The sequence below is a fragment of the Zonotrichia leucophrys genome, chromosome 4A, assembly GCF_028769735.1.
Source record: "Zonotrichia leucophrys gambelii isolate GWCS_2022_RI chromosome 4A, RI_Zleu_2.0, whole genome shotgun sequence".
NCBI lineage: Eukaryota > Metazoa > Chordata > Aves > Passeriformes > Passerellidae > Zonotrichia > Zonotrichia leucophrys.
Genome location: NC_088174.1, coordinates 6,107,513 through 6,117,294, shown reverse-complemented (window position 1 = coordinate 6,117,294; position 9,782 = coordinate 6,107,513). Strand labels below are relative to the sequence as shown.

Genomic DNA, 9,782 nt, shown 5'->3' with positions numbered 1-9,782 from the left:
GCCCAAAAAGGTGAAATCTGAGGGAAGACAGAGACTGCAGAAAGGAGGAGCACCACTGGGCATGCAGAGTGGCTCTGCAGCAGGCTTGAGGACACAAAGAAAACTTTTTCCAAAAAGTGACATTTTTTGTCACTGGGGAGAAAAAGGGAAATAAACTTTATCTAATAAAGATAAACTTTACATAAACTTTATCTAATACTTACCCAGAAAGACACCCCCCCCCCAAAAAAAAAACCAGTGTTCATGCTTTGGAAGTGTAGAACTCCTCATTTTCACTAAATATAATTGCATAGTTTGAACAGTGCTTCAGTCTGCACTGTTACTGTTTCTGCAAAGGTCATTAGGTTCACTTTCACAACAGAAAACTTATGAAGAAAGAAAACTATTTGCACCCCATTTTCCTGAGGGAATAAAAACAACTTTGCTAACCTGGTTACATAATTTTCACAGTTCAACTTTTCAAACTGTGAAAGAAATTTTTTTTCAGACTCATTATCAAGCCACGACTCAGGCAAGCAGCTCTCCCCTAACAAGCAGCAGCTTCCAGGGCAGCACAGCTGAAGAAATGTGGAGACCTTCTATCCAGCAGCTGCCGACACACTTTCCCTGTTAAACAAATCTCTTTAAGTGTAACTGAAAAAATCTTCTCTTTCACCTAGACACTCTATGAAAAGAATTGCCTAAAAGATGTCAGCTGAAGGGTATAAAAACAAACCTAAAAGATCTACAGCAATAATAATTTTTTAGCTTGCACTGGTGATGCAGAATAAAATCTAGTCATTAAATAAATTCCACTAGGAAACCTAAGGAAACGTAAAGCAACAGCAAGCTCTGTAAAGTATGGCTGTGCCACTAAAGCAAACATCAAAGTACTGAGACTAAAGAACTAAACCCAAACAATATAATGTTACTAAAAGAATCAATTCCCTATCTTTGTTGTTTGCCAGCACTAGAACACTGAAAACACTTCTGCTGAAAAAAAATAGCTTTTTTTTCTGAGGGAATAAACCTTTGTAAGTGGTTCTTGCTCACTGGAGAATAATTAATAACAATATCCTAGCTGCTGCCAGATGTAACATTGTACTTGCTCTGCAGGCAATACTAAATTCATACCTGGAAAGAGTTAATAACTTTAAAATAATACTTATACTTTTCTCAAGGTTTCAGTAATAAATGCTTTTAATTACCCAGGGGAAGGAGCCATAATAAGACAATCAGTACTGGAAGCTTTCAAGCAAGTACCTTGCTCAAAGATGGATGTAATTCCAGTCAAATGTTCCAAGTTCAACTAAAGTGATACCATTTCACCTCCCTCTTGATGTGAGACCATTTTGAAGACTGATTCTTCAGTAGTTCCTTGTAGCACTTCAATTTTAAACCTGATCTAATGAACAGCCATAGATGCTATGGATTCTAAACATAAAGAATTGACATGTTAGCATATTAATGTACCCAAATGTCACATAAATCATTAGAAGGCATTTTACTAAGTGACTCAGATATCTGGCAAAACACATGCAAAGCCTCTTTAGCTCTTAAATATAAAGCAACTTCCTTTTGGCAAAGTCCTGATTAGAACAACATTGATTGTAGTTATTTATAGCTTAAATGCTATTGCTGACAATTTCTCCAAGTTGTAGATACTGTATTATTAACTATAGCAAAGCTCTAAAAATCAGTCAGCAGAGGCCACTTCAATCTCTGCATGATAATAAAGGATTATTATGTGCAGTAACCTATTTATGAAAAGGAAACAGTGTGCTTCTTTCAGACCCCATCAATTGCTTTAATAAGGAATTGAAAAGCCTGGCCTACTTTATATGCAGATCACCATCCCAGTTGCATAAGGATTTAGAACAGACAAAACAAAACTGTTTTTGTTGTAAATAAGGGCTGTTTGTTTAAATTGCACAATAATGTTTGCATCTAAAAATTATTTAGAAGCTAATAAGGTTTAATAAAGTTTGACTGTATACTTGTTAATAAAAATGGTTTCAATATTCTCCATGAAGGAAAAGCAAATTGAAGGTGATAACATAAAGCTTGAAGCAAAACAGGCCTGAGTTAATGGGAAAGGAGAAGACTCATTGCATTTGTTCACTGATGGGCTTAAGAAAACCAGTGCTGAGAATGGAATTCAGTTAACTTAAAACATTTTATAACATTTAAGACAGTGAACTTAAAGGTGATTTTCTCTAACAGATTAGAATTATTGCAGTATTACTTCAGCTTTAGAGACAAAAAGCACAGATAATGACACAATTCAGACTACCAAAAGTTAGTGGGATGCACATACTGATTTCAGTTGGAGGACTCTGGAGTCCGGGGTTCAAATTTTACCTTTGGCATTGGTTCATCTGCCTGTATGTTAATAAATTTAATGAGGTGTGGGATGACCCCTGCTGGTGTCCCTGCTTATGAAAAAAATATGTATCTGGCAAGAAGAGGACATGTTAATTTCAGTCCAAAAAGTTACAAATATAAACTCTGTCCCAAAATGTATAAAAATACCTAATCCAATGCATAAAATATTATGAGTAATGTTCTGTTAAGTATGAAAATAATCTTAAGCCATTGAACATTACTGTGTTAGAGCTGCAATGCAATGTATTAAGAAGGACATTAATTGTTCAGTTCACTATGACATTGTGTTAAACATCTTTTATTAATGAGCTGTTATTCCCGGCTGAGGCATTTGATAACCTCTAGTCCATTGCTAAATTCTCTCAGTTGATTTCTGTGAGTCACTCTAAACAAACCTAGAGGGAAAAAACACCCCAATAATTTACATTTGAGTCTGTAAGGTCCTAGAACTAGAGTCATTTAAAGAAGGGCAGCTTTCCTATAAATCAAACCTTCTGATTTAATGCAGCTGACATATAGATCTATTTTACAATTTTTTTTTAATTTCAAAAATACAACACATTAAAATAGGTTCAATTTATCAAAGCTAAGAGCAACAATTAAGTAATAATGTACTTAAAGTGCAAAGGCACTTTAACACAAAAAAGTGACGCCCAGTGGCTATAGTTGGTAATTGAAACAGCAGTACTGTATATTATTATTTACAAAAGAAAGTCATAGTCCAGGAAAAAAAGATCTTTGGAGATCTTCTACATAATACATTAAGTTTCCATTTTGAAATAAAAGAAAAAAAAAAAAAACAGAAATCCCAAAGACCCCTTCCTCATTTCCTTCAAAATCAAAAAAAATTATGCAAGATCTATTTCAGAAAGATACATTTGCAATGACAGTTCTAGAGAAGGGTCAAAAGGAGAGAGATATAGAAATAACTTAAAGGGAACGTTGTAAAAGCAACACCACATCCCTGCTATGCTGCAAGGGTTCCTTTTCTCTCTCATTCCTTCTCTGATTTTAAAAAAGTGGAAATGTTGGGAATGCGACAGATGACATCAGTACTGAGTTCAGACTCAAAGAAATATGATGCTGAGCTCATTTAAAAAATTTTCTTTTGTCTCCCACCTCCCCCCTCACAGCTGACTGATTGCAGTTTGTTTTTCCAGAACTTCGAGGTAGTCTGGTTCTGTTTGTAGCTTTCCTTGGAGTAAAGGATGCTCAGGTTTAGACTGTTCTGCAAAATATTTCCTGGGAGTTCCATATAAAACAGTTTTATTTATCCTGTCCTGATTTTGGCGTCTGGATTCATATGAAGGGGCAAACTGCCTTTTGGGTAAGGTACAAAAGTTATAATGAACTAATCCTCCGGTGGGGAGTTCCTTGACCCTTTCTGCAATATTTTGATACAGGAGCTCTGGTTCCCTTGGTGAGGACTGCTTTTCCAGCAATTCAGCTGCACTGATGGTAAATGCAAGACTGGTGGGGTCTTCTTTTTTGTGGTCAAGGCTGCTATAGCTAAAGTCATGGAGATTCCTGTAATAGGCAACTGGATCCCCTTCCTTTTGCATGTAGATTGGGTTTTGGCACATCTGTCCAACAGGAGGGGGAATGTAGTTATAAACATGTCCTTCAGTTTTATCGTGGGTCTCAGTGTTGTAAGACCCATACTGGAGCTGAAATGAACTTATATCTACATTGTTGGCACTGGTGGGCATGCTCTGCACCCCCTTCCGGCGCTTAAGGACAAAGACAAACAGACCTGCCCCAAAACAAACTGACAGGATAAACACAACCAGCAAGCCTAAAATTAGGACAGACAGCGGAACTTCGGTGTGTAATTCTGGGTAGGAGCTGGGTGAGGCACCGACATGGGGGGTATCAGTGTTCTGGTTCATGGAGAGGAGAGAAGAATCTGACAAGTTGGGGTTCTCCGGGCAGATGGCTTCTTTGCTCAGGAATTTCAGATGCTCTCCAGAGTGCTTGGTAGGAGACTCACAGATTACTTCATTGATAACTACAGGGGGATTTGACTGCTGGTTGTTCTGGTCAGTGACTTTCTCTATCCAGTTCCTCAGCCCCAGGATGTCACACGTGCAGTCCCAAGGGTTCTCTTGGAGGTCTATCTGAATCAGAGCCGAGAGCTGGTCCAAGACTCCTCTCACAGGCAGGTATGAGAAATGGTTGTTCCTAAGGTTGAGCCTGGTGAGGGAAGTGCCTCCAAAGACATTATCAGGCAAGGATCTGAGCAGGTTGTTATTGAGGAACAACAGATGAAGATTGCTCAGAGCATCAAATGTGCGTGGCAGGATCTCCTTGATGACATTGTACTCTAGGTAGAGATATTGCAGGCTGTGCAGCCCTTCAAACATGGATCGGTACAGAACCTCAAGGTAGTTGCCATTAAGGTAAAGCCTGCGTAAACTTGTGAGGTTTGTAAAGGCACCTTCTTGTATCACTGCAATTCTGTTATTTCCTAGATGTAGCAAATCCAGCGAGCTGTACTCTGTGAGATCGGTTCTATAAATGACTTGCAGATAGTTACTGGTAAGGTAAAGTTTCTTTGGACTGGTCGGCCTGGGGTGCAGATCAGAGATGTTACTTATCTTTTTCTCTTGGCAGTTAACATTTAGGCCATTGTCTGAGCTCTGGGACGTACAGATGCAGCCAGCTGGGCAGGTGATGGGCACAGGAGACTTTGTCTGGTAAACCATGATTGGTCCAAATATTTGCCTGTCTTTCGACACAGAGACACGGGGAGTGGGGCGGTTCCTAGTTTTGGGTGGCCGGCTGGCTTTTGGGGCCCTGGTGGGATTGATGGCAGAGTTGGCTGTGGGCGATAGCCTCGAGACGTGTGGGTCTGAGAGGACAGGGTGTTTTTCCCTCTGGTTTGAATCACTGGAGCTTTTCCTAGGGCAGAGATCTTGCCTGGTGAGCTGGGTCACATCTTTCCCATGAAGCCTGAAGGGGGTTTCACAGACTATCTCACCCACAAACACGGTGATGGTGTCTAGCCAGGCCTTGAGTGGCAGCAAGTCGCAGGTGCAGTTCCAAGGGTTTTCCTCGAGCTGGATTTCCATGATGCCTCCAATGTGCTCCAGCACACCGGCAAAAGGCATCATCTTCAGCCGGTTGCCCCGCAGGTCGAGGTGAGTGAGGAGCACAAAGCGGAAGACATTGCTGGGCAGGGACAGCAGGAGGTTGTCATTGAGGATCAGCACCTTGAGCTTGTTCAGCTTGCTGAATGCCCCCGCTTCAATGGCACTGATGTAATTGTAATCAGCCTGCAGGTACTCCAGACTCTCCAAGCCCAGGAAGGTGTCTTCCTTCAGCACTTCCAGCTTGTTGTTGTTGAGGTGCAGCCTCTTGAGGGTGCGGAGGCCGCTGAAGGCCCCCGTGCGGATCTCCTGCATGTCGTTGTTGCCCAGGTGCAGGGTCACGGCGTTGGAATAGTTGACGAACTCATTGGGGAACAGGCGGGTCAGTGCGTTCCCATTGAGAAACAGCTGGTAGATCTTGGACGGGGGCGGCAGGAGGAGGCTGACGGTTGTAAATCCCTTGTTTTCACAATTAATGTTCAGCACGTTCTCCTTCTCCTCGCAAGGGCAGCGGCTCTTGCTGCAAATGTCTTTGGCAGGTTTGCGACTCTCTGTCCACGAGATCCCAGCCACTGTTAACAAACTGAGCAACCAAGCACCCTTCAGCATCTTTATGCGCCGTCGATCCCCGCTTTGGTACCTACAGTCAAACCTTTTGAGACAGGTAAGGAGAGAAAGAAGAAATCCCCAGTGAACACTGCCGGGAGCAGGGGCTGCACGGGGAGAGCGAAAGCAGGTCGGAAGGCTGGGGGGGAAGGGGAGCTGCAAGGCAGCGACTTCCAAACTCCTCTGGAATTCCCCCCCCCTCCTCCCTTCTTTTCCTCTCGGAAAGCGCCTGCGGAGCCGCTGCGGGGGAAGCCCCGTCGGGGAGCTCCCCAAACCCGGGTCCCTAGCGCCGGGCTCTCCGCCCGATCCCCCGCCCGTCGCGGCCGCCGCCTCCGCCCCGGCGGCCGCCGGCAGCACGATCCCGATCCCGTCCCCGCTGCCCGTCCCACGGCCACGGGGCGCCCGGCTCCTGCCAGCATCTTAAACCGGGGAACACACGGACTGCCAGCATCTTAACCCGGGTAACACACGGACTGACAGCGTCTTAACCCGGGGTTCACACGGACTGACAGCACACCCTCCCCGCCGCAGCGGCGCCCCCAGCCCGTGCTCCCCGCGCCGCCCCCGCGCTCGTACCTGCTCTCGGGGCGCCCGAGGGGGCAGTGGGGGCAGCGCCCGCCGCCGAGAGCCGCCGCGCCCCGGGAGCCAGGCGCCCGGCGGCGAGCGGCATCGCCCGCTCACGCCTCAGCAGGAGCCCAGCGGGGCGCCGCCGTCCCGTCCCGTGCCGGCCGGGCCCGTCCCGGCCGCGGCTGTGCGGGAAGTTGGGCCGGGCGCGGGCCGAGAGCGGCGGCGCTGCGGGAGCGCGGGCAGTGCGCGGGGCGCGGCGCGGCGCGGCGCTTTTGCCGGGTGCCCCGCGCGGAGCCGCGCTGACGTCAGCCGGGGGCGGGGGGGACACGTTTTTCCCAGCCCCCCTGTCCCAGTCGCCGTCCCCCCTTCCCTTGGTGGCTCTCGCAGCCGGCTCCGCTCCCGGCTCGGCCGCTCTTCGCGGGAGCGCTCTGACAGCACCTGCAGGACAGCGCGGGCACTCGGAGCCGGGAAGGGGAATAAGGTAACGAGCGGATTTACCTGGGTCCGGAGAATTCTTGGCCCCGAGTCCCTGAATCCGCGCCCTCAAAATAGAGAGCAAGTCAAGCAGCTCCTTTGGCAAAAGCCAGCCGGCACCGCGCACGCACCGCACACACACGCACACCGCACAGGGACACACGCACAGCCCGCACACATCCTCCGCACACGCCGCACAGACGCGCACATCGCACATCACACATCTCACACATCACACACATGCACAATCTGGCTCTCCGAGCAGCGGTGCTGCAAATTCTGATCTGGCATCAGCATGGATCCCCCGCTCCGGCTGGAGCAGCCAGCCCCCTTCCCAAACTGCCGTGCCGAGCTCTGCCCTGCACATTGGTGTTCTGCACGTTCAGGGAAGTTCAACACCTTCCACCAAACCGGGCTGCCAAGCAGCGGCAGTCCCAAGCCTGAACCCCTGCACCCTCTGGAACGCTGCCCCGAGTACTGAACAGCCAGATTTAACCACATCTAACACCATCATTCCCACTGGCTGGATTAGCCCCACTGCCCCATTGAAATGTTGTGGTGTAGCGTTTGGCTGCCTTTAAAAAGAGCAAGATGTTGGATCTGGGTTATTGTGACTTTGCTTAAGCTCCATGCCCTGGGCACAGATCTATGTGATGGGAAAGGATGGCTGCTCTTGGTCTCTATCTAAAGGTAAAACTTTGGGTTCACACTGCGGGGAGGGGACAAAAAGGCACTCTACAGGGAATTTTTAAAGTGCTAGCAGGGCAAGGTGCATTATTGCCAGATTCTTATAGGGTATTATATGCACTTAGTCTCTAGAATATAAAGGTTTGCTGCCAAAAGAGTTCTGAAATTGGCAAAAGTGGTACTGTCATCTCGTGGTATTCTTTAGCCATTATGTATCAGAGCCCACATTTTAGGAGCAGCAGAAATGTACTGTCTATTTTTATCTCTCTTCTTGAGGCTGGAAAAGGTAACATCCTGCAGCAGCCAGCACAGATGCCTTTGCAGTGCTCCTGGACAGGAATAGTGCTGGAGTTTGCGTTTGGGATTGAAACAGTTGCAGTTTTCCTATCTAAAATTTGGAGAGGTTGTGGCAAGAGCAGGAGCATCCCACACTGGAGCACACTTTTGGTGCGGTGCTGTGTGAATTTCAACAAGATTGGGATTCTGAAATGCACTCAGAGCTGCTCCTTTCCAACTCTTTATCCAGCTGAATTCAGGAGCGAAAATTGCTAAGATCAGGAAAGATCTGTGTGGCAGATCTGCTGTTTTACAACACTAATACACCAGCTGCCAGATTATTATTCTGTGAGATTTTTTGCTTGTTTTCTGCTCTAAACATGAGGATATGGTGTTTGGGGAGCAAAATTGGACTAGTTACAGGCTGTAGCAAATCCTGTTTTCAGCTCTTTCTAACACAGTCTGGGGGCATGAGCCTAAAAAGAGAAGGTAAAAGGAAACCCAGGTTGATTTTTTTTTTGTTTTGTTTTCAGAAGGGAGCATATTCATACACACCTGGCCCACACAGGGGCACACAGAGGCTCCTGTAACCTCCCTCCATCACATCTCACCTGAGCAGCCCAGCACAGCACTGCCAGCTCTCACAGGGCTCGCTCCAACATAGCAAAAATGAAGGCACAAGTAACTTCAGTGCATTTTTCCCTTGTCTCAGAGTGTACATTTATTTTATGTCCATGAGTTTCAGCCAGGTGCAGCTTTCTGGTGAGCAAGGACCATGTCCTGGAACTGGCTTATGAGGCAACATGCACTATCCCACTTGCTTGTGTTTACTGATAGGTGGGAAATGTGTTTGTGGCACTGCTGATGCTGCCTGGGAAGGGAGAGCGTACACATGGCATGCCTCAGCAGTAATTACCAGATTCATGTGGGATGGAAGGAACAGCATGTTAGGGGATTGCAACAGTAATAAGACACAGAGATGATACTGATTCTATTACACTGCAAATGCATGCATATAATAACCATGGTTGTAGGAGGAGGAACAAGGATTAAAAAAAAAATAATAGCTTCAGCTTTTTATTTAGGAACAAAGTCCTGATTTCTCAGCATGCCTGAAGTGTTTTATAATCCCTTCAATTAAAAACAGAGTGTAAAAGAACAGCTTTTTTCCTCCACCTGTTTTAAGGCCTTTTTATTTTATACGTTGAATGGAGGAACATTTCTAGTTTGTGACTATCTGGGAGCCTCCAGGGATAAAAGGCCAGGAGGCAGGTTGGTACAGCAGCCCATGAGGGCTTGGGCAAACTCAAGGTTATGTCTGATTTGTAAGCATTGTGGAGGTCCCAAATATTTAGCTGTGTTCCCTCAATGCTCCTTTTTGTGCAGAGTCATGAGAACTCAGTACAGTTGCATAGGTTATGAGACTTAATAGAACCATTGTGGCTTTTGAATCTTGCATAACCCAGGCCATCAGCTAAATTTGAATTAATTCCTGTTCAAACTAGATCATACTTCATAGGAAAAAGAAAAAAAATGAAACCCAATAACATAGCCAGGCATATTTTAGCAATTGCCTATGGTGAAAATCTGCCATCATGTTCAGTAAATTGTTCCAATAGGTTTCATCCCCCACAGGTAAAAGACTGGGCTTTCTCTACAACTCTGCATCTAACTGTCTTCAGTTGGAAATGTTTATCCTTGTAATATCCTTGTCTGCTG

The 9,782-nt window shown here is 46.0% G+C and overlaps 1 protein-coding gene across 2 annotated transcripts; it reads right to left on the bottom strand.

Annotated features, from left to right (window-relative positions):
* Positions 1-285: 285 nt before the first annotated feature.
* Positions 286-7,210, bottom strand: SLITRK2 (SLIT and NTRK like family member 2). 2 transcript variants are annotated; one of them, XM_064713241.1, is made up of 2 exons: positions 7,125-7,210; positions 286-6,105 (listed from the first exon to the last, which is right to left on the bottom strand). In XM_064713241.1, exon 2 carries the CDS (start codon positions 6,060-6,062, stop codon positions 3,492-3,494), a length of 2,571 nt encoding a protein of 856 aa, XP_064569311.1. In that variant the 5' UTR covers positions 6,063-6,105; positions 7,125-7,210; the 3' UTR covers positions 286-3,491. The 2 variants fall into 2 exon arrangements, with proteins under 2 accessions (XP_064569311.1, XP_064569310.1); XM_064713240.1 differs by lacking the exon at positions 7,125-7,210 and adding an exon at positions 6,636-6,880.
* Positions 7,211-9,782: the final 2,572 nt, after the last annotated feature.

Excerpts from the sequence above, each read along its gene's own strand:
- SLITRK2 (XM_064713241.1), bottom strand. The coding sequence starts at position 6,062 with ATGCTGAAGGGTGCTTGGTTGCTCAGTTTGTTAACAGTGGCTGGGATC.